The sequence below is a fragment of the Gekko japonicus genome, unplaced genomic scaffold, assembly GCF_001447785.1.
Source record: "Gekko japonicus isolate JY-2015 unplaced genomic scaffold, Gekko_japonicus_V1.1 scaffold9, whole genome shotgun sequence".
Classification (NCBI taxonomy): Eukaryota; Metazoa; Chordata; class Lepidosauria; order Squamata; family Gekkonidae; genus Gekko; species Gekko japonicus.
The window spans coordinates 1,499,190-1,517,935 of NW_015168044.1; the positions used below are offsets into that span (position 1 = coordinate 1,499,190).

At 45.6% G+C, this 18,746-nt stretch overlaps 1 protein-coding gene across 1 annotated transcript in view; it reads right to left on the reverse strand.

Annotated features, from left to right (window-relative positions):
- IDO2 (indoleamine 2,3-dioxygenase 2) overlaps nt 1-18,746 on the reverse strand; it is a 29,687-nt gene extending 10,941 nt beyond the window's left edge. The window contains exons 1-8 of the mRNA XM_015414180.1: nt 18,648-18,746; nt 14,053-14,148; nt 10,962-11,081; nt 10,037-10,155; nt 8,513-8,527; nt 5,876-5,975; nt 3,786-3,903; nt 1,669-1,720 (exon numbers count right to left, since the gene is read on the reverse strand). Coding sequence (XP_015269666.1) covers nt 1,669-1,720; nt 3,786-3,903; nt 5,876-5,975; nt 8,513-8,527; nt 10,037-10,155; nt 10,962-11,081; nt 14,053-14,148; nt 18,648-18,746 — 719 coding nt within the window. The remainder of the gene's footprint in view (nt 1-1,668; nt 1,721-3,785; nt 3,904-5,875; nt 5,976-8,512; nt 8,528-10,036; nt 10,156-10,961; nt 11,082-14,052; nt 14,149-18,647) is intronic.

An 18,746-nucleotide genomic window follows, 5' to 3' on the forward strand; every position in this document is an offset into this window, starting at 1 on the left:
GTAGACTTGCCAGCTCCAGTTTGGGTAACTCCTGGAGACTTGGGGATGGAGCCTGGGGAGGACAGAGACCTCAGTGGGGCATGATGCCATAGAGTCCACCCTCGGAAGCATCCATTGTCTCCAAGGAAACTGATCTCTGTAGTCTAGAGATGACCTGTAATTCCAGGAGATCCCCAGGTCCCACCTGGAGGCTGTCATCCCTAGGCCCTTTTCAGATAAGGAGCTGTTGTGCAGCTGCAAATTGGGGGCATTTTAGGATCTCCGACCTCCTGAATTAGTTTTAATGTTATGTTTATTAGTGCTCATTGTTTTGAATTCTGGATCCGTATTCTTATTAACATTGTTATAGTTCAGTCTGAGTTCTCTTTGAAGGAAGGGGAATTAAAAATCCCTTGATTAAATGAAGCTGTGTACTCCTAAGATCTGGCGGGACAAGTTTAGACTCTTTTATTTTCTTTTGCATTTGGGTCTCTTATTATTTAATAGTAAAGGATATCATCCAACCTACGATTAAAATCAGGAGCCCAGAAATAAACCCCATACAGCAAACATTCAGGGAGTTTGCAGTCCCAAAAGCAAAGCACTTGCATTAAAGCCATCCTTTGAGTCCTTAAGACATCAACTACCACCACCACCACCACCGCTTTGATCCAGCCAAGTTTTAATGAGGGCTTAATGAGGAAGACTGATTAAGAGAAACCAAGAGAATTAGCTGAGGTGGCCCCAGGAAGCCAAGCATTAAGGAGAGGACACGTGCCGACCTTCTGTCATGTTCTCTGTTGCACAAGGACCATAAAGGGCTGGTGGAGAAGGCATGCAGGGGGGTTGCATTCACTCACTTGCCTTGTCATCCATTCTCTTACTGGGCCAAGCCTATAGTTCCTTCTCTGTTACCGCAGGGCATGCCTGCCCTTACTTCTGGGCATGCCTAGTGAATTAGTGTATGGCCAGAAAAGGTCAGAGATGTTCCTTAGGGGGAAGGGGGAAACATGGTACTGTGGAGATAGGAAGCTGGGCAAGCAGGTGTAGTTCACTTGCCTAATTCCTGAAGCCATTATTTGCCCTACGTTTAAAACTGGCTCCTCATTTTGGCTAAAGCAAACTTCCAGGAGTATTTGGAGTCCCCTGAGTTCTGTTCAAGCTAAGCAAGCAAGGAAATTCTAAGGAATCCAGTTTTCATGTCCGTCTTAAGCAAATACCGCCATACATCTTTAGGAAGACGATGAATTTGGTCCCCAAGTGAAATCCAAGATGAATTTGTGTGGACACAGTATCCAAGGGGCTTTGAGGAAGACTTGAAGGATGCGTGGGTCTGATGAGTTAATGCATGCCCAGTTTTGCAGGCAAGTGAGCTTTCATGGCGGGATGCTGCAGTCTGTATTGAACAGGTTGCCATGGGTGGCTGTGTTTGGCAGTGGATGGGTAAGGATTGGCGCTTTTGATTCAGTCCCTTCTGACTGTATGGACTGAGACAGTGCCTACATCTGGGAGAGAGACAAGAACTATTAAAATAGTTCAAGTCTCTAGGGAACACTGCCTGGAGAGGACCCCATCCTCTCATCCTTGCACAGTGGTCCAGGAGTAGCATTGCTTCATCCCTCCCCTTACTTCCAGTTTGGGAAAACTGACAGCACCTTTTGTACATCCAAAGGGATGTGCTGTACTTACCCAGAAAGAAATATTCGTATCATACCATAAAATATTGCAGGATCCACATAATCTGGGAAGCAAAGCAGAACCAGGCCTGTCAGTAAAAGTAACGGTCACATCTTCTCTTTGTAAAGGTTATGGAACCCCGTGAAGGGGAAGGCTAAAAAGGCCAGTGTGCTGTGCTGGGATCCAGCTTCCCCCACATACACTTATTTATCCCCCTCCCTCTTAATTATATAATAACAAGGGGTGGGACCCACAATACTCACGGGAGGGGGGGAGGGAGCTCCACATCTATGAGGAAGAGGAGGAAGCAGCAGGAGGAGGTAAGTTCCCCCCCCATGCCACCAGTTCCCCCCATCTCCTCCACCCTCCTCCACCCCCCGGCTCGATCTCCTCCCCCCTGCTCCGAAGTGAGGGCCGGCAGGGGACGCTCTGTCACTTTTGGGGGATTTAAGTATCCCCCCGATATTTTTTTACAGGTTTCAGATTTTTGTGTACACTTGGGGACTGCCCCAAGTGTGCACAAACATCTCCCTCCCCCCCCCAGGTGCCTCCAATGTGCGGAAATAAGTATCCGCAGGCATGGGGCGACTTCGGTATTAGATATATAGATAGATATACAAGGTGGCTAGAGGTGTGCAGACAAAGCTGTGGCCAATTTTGGATTACACAAAAGCTGCCAAGTTTCCCAGTCTCTGCAGGGCCTGGTCATGTTCAGTTTTCCTTTTGCCGTCTGAGGAGCCTCCTTCTGGGCCTCTCCTCTTACCCACTTTCCTTCCCTTCCCTCTCCTTTCCTAACCTTGCCTGCATACACTGGGTAGCTGCCTTCTGCCTCCTCCCTTCATATTCCTTTAGCTCTTCTACCCATTCTCCTTCCCATAGAAAGGATTGTCATTGTTTCAGGGGGAACCTGGAAGTGACGTCAGGCCTCTCTAGGGATCACCAAAAAACACTACGGTTTTATGACAGAGTTTCCAGCAATTCCTTGAGAGGCTTTGACATCACTTCCAGTTTTTCCCAAAAATGACATCCTACCATCACTGCTGGCTGCCCCCTGTCCCCCTCCCCCAGTTTCCCACTTTTCCTCACTGTGGAAGCAGGTATTTGAAAAGAGAGCTTTTGAGGGCTTCAGTTGTTGGGGGTAAAGAAAGGGTTCTTTCCATCGGTCTGTCTCTGCAGTGCCCTATCTTTGCCAGGTTCAGCTTAATAAACAGCCGTGGCCTGAGTGAACTGTGATTCAGTCGGACCCTGGCTGTTTTCAATCACTCCTGCCTCCATAGTCATAAATATATGAAACATTCTTAGTGACTCCTGGCAATACTGGCATGTTCCTGTTCCATTCCAGTATGGTTTTCATCCACTGAAAAATAAGTAGGATGGGTTTTGGTCTACTTGAAAAAATCAGGATGGCATTATACTCCATCCCAACACATTTGAACACTGGCTATGTCTAAGCAGATGGGCTACTGATAGCCCTTAGATTTAAAATTCTGTAATCTTTGTAAGGTCTTAGCCTAAATGACCTCACATTAGATGTTGTGAGGATAAAAGAACACTAACCCTGTCATGTTGCCCTCTGGCCTTCTTGAGGAATAGTGGAAACCACTGTTCAACAATATTCAACCAATAGTCATTCACTATTCACCCAATACTCAACAACTCTTCTGGGGCAAAGAATTTACAAGGCATTTCCACACACTTTCAAGCATCTCCTTGGACCATAGGGGCTAGAAACTTAAACACCGCTACTGGAGGAAGTCACGCTGTGGTGGTGGTGGTGGTGGCAGCGGCAGATCGTACCATCAAATTGAAACTGACTTATGGTGAGCCCATGGAATTTTCAAGGCAAGAGACGAACAGAGGTGGTTTGCAATGCCTGCCTCTGTGTAGCAGCCCTGGGCTTCCTTGCTGGCCAACCCTGCTTAACTTCTGAGAACTGACAAGATCAGGGCAAATTACACTGTGCTGCCACATATTATGTAGCTTTTCTGAATTTATGCCAAATCCTGGTATACACCCACCCCTGCTCTTAATACTGCATAAAAATGACATATTATTTCCTTCTGTCCCTTTTTGTCCTATTGGGTAACATTTTGTGAGTCATGCAGCTAAGTGAGAACTCCCAGGCTTACCATGCATTTTCTTCAGAGCCGCAGTCATAGCTCTGAGAGCATTTGCCAGCTCCTGCAGCGCTTCCTCCAGAACCCGGTTGTTCAGCTGCAGGATGCCATTCACAGCCTGGGCCATGGCCTGTGGGTGACAAGAGGGATGCCTGAACTGGGATGTCTTGGTTGCATACAGCCATACCAAAAAAATGTATTGCTTGTGTAGAAAACCTGCCCTTCTACACGAATGGTACTCAGGGTGGATTGCATGGTTTGAAATCAACACAAAGACAAAATAAAGAATAAAATCACCAATCGGCACGGGGCACAATTAGATTCCGTCTCATAGGGATGCCAGCCTCCAGACCACAGAGATCAGTTCCCCTGGAGAAAATGGATGCTCTGGAAGGCGGACTCTATGGCATCGTACCCCACTGAGGTCCCTGTCCTCCCCAGGCTCCATCCCCAAATCTCCAGGAGGTTCCCAACTTGGATCTGGCAATCCTACCCGCCCCCCAACCCCTGCCAGTGGCCAGAGGGGACTGGACAACCCTAACAACACTTCCAGAAAACGACAGTATTTCCAGTAACTGGAAGGTCTGGCGTGAAGGAGCCAGAGTGGTTTTCCAAGGCTCCATTTTCTCAAGCAATAAGCAAGCCGTTCCAGGAGAGATACTAGCGTTTGGTGTCCTTTGGATGTCAGCTCACCCCACTAGACTCTTATGCAGATTTAAAATATATATTATATAATATCTGCTTTATTTACACATATGTAAATAGAGCACCAATGGAGGAAAAGAGGCACTCTGACAGGTCAGCCAGTCTGCTGCCCCTGGGAAAGCCTTCAGACGAATCCCAGGTCCCCACAACCTCATGTACAAAGCCCTTCACAGCCTTGGGACCTTGTCTCTGCAAACCCATCTCTCTTCCTTTTAGGCTGCCAACTCCAAGTCGGTCAATTCGTGGAGATTTCAAGGTGGACCCTAGGGAGGACAGGATTTGGGGAAGGGAGGGGGGCTTCAGTAGGGTGTAATGCCATACAGTCCACCCTCCAAAGCAGCCATCTTCTCCAGGGGAACATCCCTGTCATCAGGAGATCAGTTCTAATTCCAGGAAATCTCTAGGTCCTACCTGGAGGCTGGCAGCTCTACCTTTTATGCCCCCCACTAAACCAACTCTGCTCATCTGGACAGAGCCTTCTACAGGTGCCACCCAGCAAATGGGCAAGGTCAGCAACTACCCATATTCAGGCATTCTCTGTAGTGGCCCCCAACCTGAGAAAGGGCTTACCCGTGGAGGTCAGGAAGGCTCCCCCACTTTTGGCTCTCCACAAATTATGCAAGACGGAATTGTTCAGGGGGGTATTTTTCTAAAACTATAGGTCTGCACTTATAACATAATGATTGAGAAAGAAGTTTTGATATATATACAGTACTAATATATATTATCTGTTCCTCTATGTTTTTATCCTGCTTTCACTGCTTTGTATTCCTACGGTACTTACGTAAGGCCATTTCTTGCATGGCTTAAATTGTCATATTTAATAGTTATGCCTGGTTTCGGATTTCTAGTCCTATTACATTGTTTATTAGGTACTCCACAGCTTAGAGGGAGAATTGATATACAGTACTAATATATATTATCGGTTCCTCTATGTTTTTATCCTGCTTCACTGCTTTGTATTCCTACTTACGTAAGGCCATTTCTTGCATTGCTTAAATTGTCATATTTAATAGTTATGCCTGGTTTCGGATTTCTAGTCCTATTACATTGTTTATTAGGTGTATCCTCATCCTATTGATGCACTGACATTATGTAATTCACCTTGAGACTCAGTGAGAAAAGTGGACTATAAGAAACACAAATATAAATAACAGAATGAATGAATGAATGAATGAATGAATGAATGAATGAATGAATGAATGAATGAAATGATGACCAAATGTCGGCGCTGGGGCAAATTAGAGTTTCTTTCCTCTCCAAAAACTGGAATTATGGTTTTTTAAATCATCTTTTTAAGAGTATCTAGAACACATGGCCTTGACCAAAAGGCAGGAGTACCCACCAGCCACTGTTCACAAGGCAACCAAAGCAAAGGATTCAGGACAGACCCATACCTTGATCCCAGGTGCAGCAGCTTTCTCAACCAGGAAAGTGACCAGAATGAAGCCCCTCATGCTGTCTCCCCCAGGCAAGGAAACAATGGGATCCAAGTTCCTGTGGGAAGAGGAGAAAGCATGGGACATGCAAGGTGACTTTGCAGTTAGGGCTCCATGGTTTGGAAGGCAGCTGCTGGTGTTCCCCCCCCCCCCCATGTCATTCATTCACAGATCTCTGAATTGGCTCTGCCTTGCAGTGGGAGAATTTCCCAAAGGAGCTGTGGAGTTGAAGTGTGTATAATCTGTTCCACAGCCCTTTCGTGACAACCTCCTTTCCTTTCCACATAGTTTTATTTGCTTTAAAAAAAACCAACATTACACAGGTCTGTGAGATTTACTGTGTAGCGGTGGGAAAGAAGGACAATGAAGAAAGCTGACAGGAAGAAAGTCGATACGTTTGAAATGTGGTGTTGGAGGAGAGTTTTACTCATACTGTGGACTGTCCAAGACAAATAAGTGGTTTCTAGACCAAATCAAGCCTGAACTCTTTCTAGAAGCTAAAATGAATAAACAGAGGCTATCATACTTTGGTCACATTATAAGAAGATAAGAGTAATGGGAAATGGAAAAGACAATAATGCTAGGAAAAGTTCTAAAGTAAAGGTAAAGGTTCCCTTGCTCGAAAGCCAGTTGAGTCTGACTCTAGGGTTGCGGTGCTCATCTCCATTTCAAAGCTGAAGAGCCAGCGCTGTCCGAAGGCGTTTCCGTGGTCATGTGGCCAGCATGACTAAACACCAAGGCGCACGGAATGCCCACCGAAGTGGTAATTTATCTACTTATCTATTTATCTGTTTATCTACTTGCAAGTTCTTGCTTTCGAACTGCTAGGTTGGCAGGAGCTGGAACTAGAGACGGGAGCTCACTCCGTCATGCGGCACACTCGGGTCTCGAACTGCTGAACTACCGACCTTCCACAGTCTGCAGTTCAGCGTCTTAACCACTTGAGCCACCGCAGCTCCAGGAAAAGTTGTAGGCAGCAGGAAAAGAGGAAGACCTAACCTGAGACGGATCGACTCAGTCAAGGAAGCCATGAGGGCCCTCAGTCTGCAAGTCCTGAGCAAGGCTGTTAATGACAGGGTGTTTTGGAGAACATAAACCCATAAAGCCATCATAAGTGGGAAGCGACTTGACGGCACTTAACACACACAGTGGGACAGAATGCATAAGTGGGTTGCCTCCCGATCCCCACTGCCATTTTCTCTTTGTTGATGGTTTCAAGTGTGTATTTTACAGAAAATGTGCTGATTTCCCCGGTTCTGTTTCAGAAATTGGTTTTGCACTGTTTGACTCCTCCTTAACTGCATTTTAACTAAGAGGATTTCTAAGATGAATTCCGGAATTACAGCAGGCATGCTTTGCTACAGCTTTCAGTTTGTTCTTCTAGTTTGGTGTAGTGGTTAAGTGCTCAGACTCTGATCTGGGATAACCGGGTTTGATTCCCCACTCCTCCACTTGCACCTGGCTGGATGACCTTGGGCAAGCCGTAGTTCTGATAAGAGCTGTCCTTGAAAAAGAGCCATTGCTCTCAGAGTTCTCTCAGCCCCACCTACCTCACAGGGTGTCTGTTGTGGGGAGGGGAAAGGAGTTTGTAAGCTGCTCTGAGACACCTTTGGGTAGTGAAGGACGGGGTATAAATCCAATCTCTTCTTCTCCTTCTCCTTCTCCTTCTCCTTCTCCTTCTTCTTCTTCTTCTTCTTCTTCTAATTTTTGCCTCTGCCCCTCCTCTGTTACCAGGCTACATATAATAAAACACTACAAAAATGAAAGCTTGCTTGGACTGTATGTGTGATTGCACCAAAGTCCTTTTTGCGTGATAAAACACTGCACACAGAAATCCTTGGTATAATTAATAGTACCATTGCATGTAGTTTACTTTTTTGCATTGTTTTAGCAAGGCACACGTGGCTCAGTGGTAATGTGGGGTGGGGAAGAGGAGTAGATAAAATGACTTGAAGAAATTGAAAGACGTATCTAAATTAGCGTTGCCACCCTCCAAGCAGGGCCTGGAATTCTCCTGGAACTCCAAAATACAGAGGTCAGTTCCCCTGGAGAAAAGGGCAGCTTCAGACACCCAGTGGGCTCCTTCCCCTTCCGAAGCTCTGATCTTACTGTGTACCACCTCCAAACCTCCAGAAATGCACCAAGCCAGAGTTGGCAACCCTATCACATTCATACTGCTCTCTATGCATTTTGAAAATAAACTAGAATCCCACCTTGTAAACAAGACCATGTAATTTGGAACTGTGTGATTTGAGAGAAATCAGATAAGGAGAATGGGATGGAGACATCGTACAGACATCGTCTGCCCTGCTATTGAGCTCCAAGGTTCTCCAGGTGGCTTACAAAATTAAATAGAGCACAATGCCCATAAACTGCAGAACAGTGGGTTACCAGGTCCTCCCTGGCCACCGGAAAGGGATGTAAGAATAAAAACACATAGCTATCCTGATAAAAGCCAACAATAAATTCTCACCCTGAACAATCATCCCTCAGGTAGCAGAGACTTAACCTCAAGATGGCCAAGCTGTGACCTCAAATATCTGAACAAACTGTCAGGCACAAAAACAAATGCTGCTTCAAGCTTCAAATACTTACTCAATTTGCAGAGGCCTTTGAGAGGTTGGGGGGTATCAGCAGCAAGCACACGCGGAAGGGAAACAAAAAGATTAAGTCAGTGGAGGAGTAAAGTCCACTCCAAATGCTAGCACTGTGCTTTTCTGAAAACTGAACATCTCCTCAAATGCCCCCTCTTGTTTGCACTCATTGTGCAAGACACCCAGAGTGCCCTCTGCCCCTCCTCTTGGGTCTGTGAGATCTTTTGGGGCTGTGACTCCAGCCTTCTTGAATGGCTTTCCCAAAGAGGTCAGGAGGGCACCAAGATTGGCTGCTTTCCAAAGACTGTGCAAGGCTGCCCTATTTGAAAGGGCTTTTGAGAATGGGTAATCATGCGCTCTAAGTAGTTTTATTATATGTATTATATTATACATTATATTATGTACTATAGCCCCAGTATTACTACTGATTTCTGTAAACTGCCATTGACAATAGGAAAGGTAGGTTAAAAGTATTTTACGTAATAAAGATGCCCAGGTTGACTGGGGATGCTGGGGGTTGAACTAGAGACCTTCTGCATGAACAGGACATGTGATCTAACATTAAACTATGCCTCATCCTCATCTTCTTTTAGGTCATAACTAAACTATATACCTAAAATGGTTGTAGATATAATTCCCTCATCCCAGGGAACCCTAATTCTGCGAGGAACATCAATATTACAAAAAGTATATTGATTTTATTCTAGTTGACCAGTCATGAGTTTCCTCTTCCCAAAGAACACGGGGAACTGTAATTTGGTGAGTTATGCTTAGATTCTCTGTCAAACATCACTAATCCTTCCCTAAAGTTTGCAGTGATTTGCTAGGAGAGAAGGGATGACTGCTCCATATAAACAGAACAAGGTTTGAGTCCAGTGGCACCTTTAAGGCCAACAAAGTTTAATTCTGGGTATAAGCTTTCATGTGCATGCACGCTTTTTCAGATATCTGAATGTGAAGAAGAGGCATGCACATGACAGCTTATACCCAGAATTAAACTTTGTTGGTCTTAAAGGTGCCACTGGACTCAAACTGGTTGAGTTGGCTCTCAAATGGTAGTTTGAAGGTGATTTTATAATTATTATTTGCTGTTTTGTTTTTAATGTTGCTTTTCATAAGCATATGCCATTTAGGCACTCGGAAAGGAGCCTATAAATATTTTACATAAGCCAGCAAAAGAATAACGACAGGGGCCAAATGTCTCTGACTTTAAATGGTTTTCAGTATGCAACACAGCACATTAGGAAGGGCCTTTGTTTCAGTTACAGAGAGCCCCTTAACAGCTGAAGTCGGAATTTTGCAAACCTGTCCACAAACACAAGGCAATTTAAAATGTGCATTCTTTTGTGTGGCCAGCATCATCGTCACGGCTCTCTGTATGACAAACAATTAAAAATACTCTCAATTCAAAGAGCCAAGCCAGTTCTGAACAATTTAGACAGATTTAGACAGGCTAAGATTCCAGGCTCCTGTTTTGATCTGGCTTCTGTCCACCAGTCCCAAAGACTTTTCTTCTTACATTTACCCACAAGGATTCTTTTTCTTCCAGTTTACTAAAACAAAATCTGCATGAACCAGGATCGGAGGTAGCCCTAGAGCCCGAGAAATCTCTCCAAAGGGGACAGCCAGGTTTCTTGGCAGGACCTGCAAGACACAAGACATGTTCCAGTTTTCCCTGCAATTTTCAGATGTGGACCTTTGGCTGAATAAATTGTAATGGATGACGAGATGAAGCCACTACCCCTCAAGACTTTAGCAGAGTGCTCGCAGAAAGAAGAGGCTTGCATTACTGTTAGGGTTGCCAACCTCCAAGTGGGAACTGATCTCCAGAGATCAGCCCCCCCTGGAGAAAAAGGCTGCTTTGGACTCTATGGTGTCACATCCCTGCTGAGGTCCCTCCCCTCCTCAAACCCCAGCCTCCCCCAGGCTCCATCCCCAAATCTCCAGGAATTTCCCAACCTGGAGTTGGCAGGCCTCATTACAGCTAGTGATTTCATGCAACACTTTCCTTTTGTTCTTGTGGATTTGAATCTCAACCAGCCTCCAAGGAGCTTGCTGCGGTGATTGTAGTTCTCCCCTGAACGTGTTACCCTCCCAGCAATCCTGTGAGGTAGGCTAGTCTGGGAGAGAATGACTTGCTCAAGGTTAGGGACAGTAGGAATTTGAACCCAGATCTCTCCAGGCTGACCACTGCACCATACTGGCTTTCTACGCTACAGTGGATCCTTAGGTACAACACTCATGATACACACTCAGGCTGAATCCCAATAGAAATTAACATTCTTTCATTCCTAAAACTACATACAAAAGCTAGACGTTCGGGGAAAGGGTTCCAGATTTTTCCCTTGTTTACTCAGACAGATGATGACCACACTCCACTGACAACTAGGCTGTTGAGATATAGACAAAATTATCTTTATGTCACAAAGATCATGTCTTGTGGGCTTTACCTTGGCAGTTCCTTTTTCACCTTCCTGCCAGACGTAACCCATCGTGATAAAGCTGAGGACCAGATGAGCCAAATACAGTTCTCGGTGGCCTTGAAGGTGCTGGGTGCTTAGCAGAGGCATCTGTTTGAACAGCAAGGCTTTAAACAGAGACGAGGCTGTGCAGCAAAACGATTTCTGTCAAGCACACCGGAATCTGCTAGTTCAGAGATTCTTATGGACACCGTTTTATCACATGATGTCCGCAGCATCAAGTGATATGTGGGTAAATGAATCATCTAAGGACACAGACCAGAGAGAGAACCTCTTAACTCCTCATGCACAATGTTCAAATGGGCTGAGTTCTCACATTCGCCTACTGAATAGAGTTGGTAGGCACACTGGACCATGACTGGTCCAATATTGTCAACTGACCACCTATTATATGATTTAATGTGGGGGAGCAACGGGGTGGCAAAGACCATCACCAAAGACCTCTGGGGAGAAAGGATTTTTGTTATACACACTGAATATATATTCCATGGAATGGAGACTGTGGTAATTTGTATGTATATGTATCATTTGTTTGCAGAAGAAGAGGAGGAGGAGGAGGAGATTGGATTTATACCCTACCCTTCACTACCCAAAGGAGAGCAGCTTACAATCTCCTTTCCCTTCCCCCTCCCCACAACAGACACCCTGTGAGGTAGGTGGGGCTGAGAGAGCGCTTTTGAGAACTGCCCTTGAGAGAACAGCTCTGAAAGAACTGTGACTGACCGGAGGTCACGCCAGCAGCTGCATGTGGAGGTGTGGGGAATCCAGCCCAGTTCTCCCAAATTAGAATCCACACTTCTAACCACTACACCAAACTGGCTCATCCCTTAGTCACAGAAATGGGGCTGGGCTGCTTTCACAAATGGCTGTGTTTGGGATTAGGCCTAACCTTCCATTTTAGCTCCCTCTTCCTGTCCGTGACCAAGCAGCAGGGATGGCCAGCGCCTGCAGGGGATGACCCCTTGAAACAAGCTTTCTGCACACAGGAGGACTTGGCCCGCACGGCCTCTCGTTCTGGCAGAGACAGCCAGGGGATCGTCCCCTGCCAGGAACAGCAAAACGTTCTGCCTGCTGACGAGATGAAGATTAGAACTGAGCGATTATGACTCATACTGTGTGCAGAGTATGCTGTGACAAAAAGCTGAAAGAACCAAAAGGACAGTGGGATGTATTTGGGGTGAACACCCACTACCTTGTGCTGCTCCTTGGACTTATCCTTATGGTCAAGGATTGTTCTCTCTATCTAGTACTGCTTATACAGTTTTTGCCTTAAACAGAAATTAGAATAAAAATTAAAATTAAAAAGACCTTACTTAGTATTGTTTCCCTGGTATTTAATGATTGGTCCTATAAATTTTGCTGCTGAAAGGGTGACACGATCGTTTGTATCCGATAATAGCCATGTCACCTGGGTTCTCATATTAAGCAATTCCGTATATTTAAGTAAAGGGGTGATTAAATTAGCCCTCAACTCGTTAAATATAGGACTCTCTATAATCATGTGTTCAGTGGTTTCCACTTTGCCGTATGAACATCTGCATGTTCTGCTACTGTACGGTACTTTTATTATATCTGCCCTCCAAAGCTGCCAAGGTTGGCCATATGGTCACCGTGGAAAACTTCCACTTGTGTCAGCAGGGCTTCCACAGAGCCCCTTCTGCAAGAGGATAAACAACACGGCTACTCTTAACAGAAGCAAGTGCTGCTTGCCCACCTGTTCCCTCTGTTGTAGAGAAAGGAGGCAAGGGGCATGTGACAGCCCCCCAAATGTGCAGGTGTTTTCATTCCAATAAACTTGTTTTTAAAAACTGGCCAGTATGATTCTGGGCTTGCCGTTGTGCCTTATGGAGTTTGGAAATGGCTCTGTCGTGGATCAAGCTCTTTCAGGCAGCAGATCCAAGGGGACGTGAAAGGCAGGAGAGCTGGAGACAGAGCAAGGAGAGAAGCCCCATCAGCCACAAGGCAGTGGGAGTTCACCTGCACAAACTGCAGCAAAACACAGTAAGTAGTGCTCTTGAGCAACTTGCGGGGAAGAGCTTCCTGGTGGAGGGTGTCCTGTATTAATTAAAGGTAAAGGTAAAGCTTTCCCTTGCTTGAAAGCCAGTTGACTCCAACTCTAGGGGGCGATGCTCAACTCCGGAGAGCCAGCGCTGTCCGAAGACTTCTCTGTGGTCATATGACCGGCATGATTAAACGCCGAGGCGCACGGAACGCTGTTACCTTCCCACCTAAGTGGTACCTATTTATCTATTTGCAATTTCTTGCTTTCGAACAGAAAGCAATTTGAAACCACAGTCTGCGGCACTAAAATATCTCAGTTTGATTTTTATTGGGTTTTAACCATCTTTAGAGTACTGAACGTGTTCTGAGTTGAGACCCCGTTGGGAGGAAACACTAGGCTATTATTTTGACAGACCAACGGATAGAAGTAGCTGTGCATTCATCAGTAAATTAATGTGTTGATCATAGGGAGTTAGCTAGCTAATCTGATAAAAGTTCTTGATGCAGCAGTTCTAAATATCTGTATATGAGGACATGAAGCCAGACTCCTTGTTCCTGGACTACAGGAGCTGGGGGAGTCTCTGCTAAGGCACTAGTGACCTCTAGAGGAGATTTCCCAGCATTGCAAAGAGATGAAAGGAATTGACCCTCTAAGTTCCGATCCTTAAGTGAATGTACGATTGCACATCATGGAAACACTGTACAAAAAGAATCCTGAAGCAACCACATCACCATTGCCTTTTCCAGTGTTTGGTCAATACAGATGTGCACATCAGTAACAAAGGAGGAACAACTGCAGATGGTGTGAAGGAACTCAAAGCTGCAACAAACTGCATATGATTCAGTTCCAGAATCAATATTTTAGAAATTCACCTCATGAAACTGGAATTGACAAGAGGTGGAACGTTGTGCAGAGAGAAATTCCAAAACAATTTAGATATCTTCTCATCCTTCATCTCATCCTGAGGGACTCACTCCGAGCTCCATTTTTCTTATTACATCCATCGTCGCCCTAAAATTCTTCAAGCTCTTTACATTTATACATGATAATATCCAGTACCTTTTCTACATATGAACGAAGTTGATGGTTCTCAATCAGGTGAGGGAGGTTGTGGGCGATCGCCATCCAAGGGCTGTAGAAAGGAGGGAGTTCTTTCTATAAAACAGAAGAGGAGGAAGGCCCTATGACGAACCTCTTTGAGCATGGATCAGGATTGAGGGCAAAAAGCTTAAAAGAGAGCTTTACAATTTATTCACTACCACTCCCCCAAGCTAGGGCTGGCTGCAGTATTTTGGGAACCTTAGAAAAGCACCTTCAGTGGGCCTCTTCCAATCTGCAAGAAGTGAGGCATGGAAGGCATGAATTCTCATGTGCTGCCTCTGACCATCTATGAAATGGGGATGCTGCTAAGATGGTAGTATGTCATTTACTTATATTGGGCCCCCGGATTAACAGCCACATACTGTGCATGCTTACTGACAAGCAGTTTTCAGTGTGTTCCAAGAGACTTTCTCCCAAGGAGGCATGCGCAGGATTGCAGCCTAAACCAGTCATAGAATCATAGAGTTGGAAGGGACCTCCAGGGCCATCTAGTCCAACCCCCTGCACAATGCAGGAAATTCACAAATACCTCCCCCCACTCACACCCCAGTGACCCCTGCTCCATGCCCAGAAGATGGCAAAAACCCTCCAGGATCCCTGGCCAAACTGGCCTGGAGTTCTCCAGCACCATAGTTCAAAAGAATCTATTCTTTGGCGCTCGGCATGAATTCTTACATGCTGCCTCTGACCATCTATGAAATGGGGGTGCTGCTAAAATGGTAGTATGTCATTTACTTATATTACGGCCCCGGATTAACAGCCACATACTGTGCATGCTTACTGACAAGCAGTTTTCAGTGTGTTCCAAGAGACTTTCTCCCAAGGAGGCATGCGCAGGATTGCTGCCTAAACCAGTCATAGAATCATAGAGTTGGAAGGGACCTCCAGGGCCATCTAGTCCAACCCCCTGCACAATGCAGGAAATTCACAAATACCTCCCCCCACTCACACCCCAGTGACCCCTGCTCCATGCCCAGAAGATGGCAAAAACCCTCCAGGATCCCTGGCCAAACTGGCCTGGAGAAAAATTGCTGCCTGACCCCAAAGTGATGATTGGCATTTCCCTGGGCATGTAAGAAAGGGCCACGAGAACTAAGCACTGGTGCAACCCTTCCTGCCCTCCCTCTCATGATTTGCCTAAGTTCACAGAATCAGCATTGCTGTCAGATGGCCATCTAGCCTCTGTTTGAAAACTTCCAAAGGAGGAGAGCCCACCACCTCCAGAGAAAGTCACTTTGATGAAGAGGCAGAGATGGACCACGACCATGAGGTACAGAGATGGCAGCTAACGAAAAAGACCACATGACCAACCAATCAGGTACTTACTAGAGGACCACATGGCCAACTTTAGTGGGTGATAGGTATAATCAGAGCCTGGTCTACCATAAGTAGGGTTGCCAGTTTCTAGGTAGCACCTGGAGATCTCCCGCTATCATGACGGATCTCCAGATGACCAAGATCAGTTCATCTGGAGAAAATGGCTGCTTTGGAGGGTGGGGTGTATGGCATCCCGCTGAGGTCCCTTCCAAACCCCGCCCTCCCCAGGCTCCACTCCCAAAATCTCCCAGTATTTCCCAACCCAGAGCTGGCAACCCTAAGTGAGGCAGCCACCTGCGGGGGGGGAAGAGGGGAAGATTTTAAGTACCTTAAGGGAAGTGAAATCCGTGATGAATCTGACCCACTGGGACACAATCTATTGGGAAGGGCTCTTTTCTTCAGCTCTTGTTCAGTTCCGTGGGGCCTATGCAGGAAAACGTCCCGATACGTGGGGTCCCAGTTTTCACAGTCAATGAGAGTGTTTTTTTTCACCTCAATTTTCAAGATGTGTTGAGCTCAGCCGATCCAGGAAAGAACTGCTTTTGCTTAATTTTACTGTTTTTTTCCCCAAAGACCTGACAGGGACATAGTGATAATCTCTAGAACCCCATGGCTTCTGAGCTGTCTGAAGGTTTAATGAAGTTTGTTCTGTTGAGACTTCTTGAGATGAGGGGTGTGGGAAAATCTGCCAATTTAATTATCTACTGACAACTGACATGAACCAAATTGCCAGTTCTCTAACTTCTGTGTCTGCGGCAATCCCAAAAACTGGAAGATTTAGAAAAGGGTTTAGCTAAAAACGGAGATTCTCCCCCCCCCCTTTCCTTTTTCTCTGTGTCTGTTTTTAAATATTTCCTGATGCTGCATAACATCTTATCTGTCCTCTTTGTCCACCCAGATTTTAAGAGGCATTTTTTTTTTCCATTGAAGAACAGCTCTTATCACTGTGATGGTCTGCTGATACACTAAACTGAAATGGACTTTGTTTCAAGGGAAGGTTAATTCTCTTTAAAAAAAACAAAAAAAACCCAATCACACTGTTTTATCCTAGCGTCTACCTGGATAGAAAAGTTCTCTACAGTGTAACAAAAAGGAAGGGAAGCTTCATGCCCTAAGAAATCCTCCCCCCAAAATTATTACTTTTGTATTTAATCTTCAGTTTGGAGCAGACCTATGGGGGTGCAGATTTGGGGACAGTTGAGTCCAAGATGCTGGGACTTAATCTGAAACAAGGTCCAGCCCCAAACTTTTTTTTTAAGCCAAAGCTTGGCACTGGAACATACAAAGTAATTACAATGGTACCCATACAGTGTTTTCCCCTAGTTATCAAAGTGCTTTAGATAGGTTCTGCTTATAATAACAACTCTGTAAGGTAGGTTAGTGTGATCATTCCCATGTTACACAAGAGGCTGGGAGACTGCACCTGGACTAAGGCCAGCTAGGCTACAAAGATGTGAATCAGAGACTTGCTGCTCATAGCTCTGGCTGCTCTGGCCCTCCACTCTATGCCAGCTCATTTCTGCAATAAAGAGCATACATAAAGTGCAATCCATATTCAGAAACTACAGCAATCCAGAAGGCAGTGCCAAAGCAAAAATGAGGAGAGAAGATGGCACACTTGAAATAGTGTTTCAGCCCTTCAAATGTTTCTTATGTGTCATAAAACAAATTTCCTGATATTGTTTAAAAAACACTCAGGTCCCAATCCAGATAAGGATCATAAACACATAAAAGCAGGTAGGATTCAATCTGCTTCCCCACCAGAGAGCTGATTAATCAGCAGGATTCCAATTTTAAAGGTGTTTTTAAAAAAAAAAATCATTAATGACATTTTTACCCCACCTTGCTTCCATTAGGGAAATCAAGGCTGCTAATACAGAATTCCCAGGGCAATACCTATCCAGGGATTGAACAGATCCACCCCCTGCTCATGAGCCGTGCCACAATACACTGGAGGGGAGGGTGTTGAGGGCCTATAAGCCTGGCACCGTATGCTCTGCTGGCTCCAACATGATTACTAAATATGTTTCTCAAGCAACATCAGGGGTTCTGTTTTATGAGTTGTACAATTACGGACTGGAATTGAAACAATATTTCTAGCCTCTTTCTTGCAATATTCAAAATTCAAATTCAACTTGGAAGTGAGCCTTCAAGGTGATCGCGGAGGTTCTTGCTGAAGCAAAGAATCTAGGAGAGTTCAAAGGCGGCTGAAAGACGTCAGAGGAACCCAATCAGGCCAATGGCCCAAAGCATTTGGTTCCCAACACTGAACAGACACATATCAAGTAGGGTTGCCAGGACCACTGTGGCCACCCGTGGGAGCCAGAGCAGCAGGGTTGCCAGATCCAGGCTGGGGAAATCCTGGAGATTTGGGGAGGGACCCTGGGGAGGACGGGGACCTCAGTGGGGTACAATGCCACAGAGTCTACCCTCCAAAGCACCTATTTTCTCCAAGGGACCTGATCTCTGTAGTCCGGAGATGAGCTGTAATTCTAGGGGATCCCCAGGTCCCACCTGGAGTCTGGCATCCCTAACTTCCAGGAACCTCACAGGTGGAGTAGGTGTTACCTCAGAACAACTGTTACTCAAAGATACACTGCCCTTGAACAGGGAAGTTCCATTTGAATATTATGACCAACAACCAATACTAGATATACCCTCTGTGAATTTTGTCTGAGCACTCCATGTCCTGCTTAGGGACTCCCTCAAAACATCAAATTGGCCACTGCGGGGAAAAAGACACTGGATCAGTGGACCCTTGGCCTGATTCAGGAGGGCTTTTCTTATGCAGAGTTTCCATCATTGTAGAGACATTTCTTGATTGTGGAGGGGGAGGTCCTCACATCCGTACGTCAGCAACCATGGCCAGTCCCTGCACATCTGGGGTTAAGGGACATATTTTTTTCCCTGCAGGTCTGAAATCGGGTGCTTGTTTTTCAATATTTAACTCATTCAGGACATCAAAAATGCCTAAGGCTGGTTGGTTGGTTGGTTCTTGCTAACGTCTTAAAAGCTTCCTCCCCTGTCGAATCTCTTCAGCATTCAGCCAGAGAACCAAACTCCAGTCCAGCCAAATTCACAAATCCAGCATATCTCTAAATGCGATTAGACATTAGCAATTGACTCCATAAAAGACATGCAAATCCCCCCTTCTTGGATGGCTTTGATCCTCCTCCCTCCCCACCTCCCCTGTCCCCTTCCTGCCCCCAGGCAGCATGTACAGCCTGCGTCCTTACCAGTGGATTTGGAAGAAGGAAGCCATAATCTTCAGAAATATGAAATCTTCTTAAAGTGAAAGGCAATGTCTCATTTGCATGCTCATTATTCATTTCCAT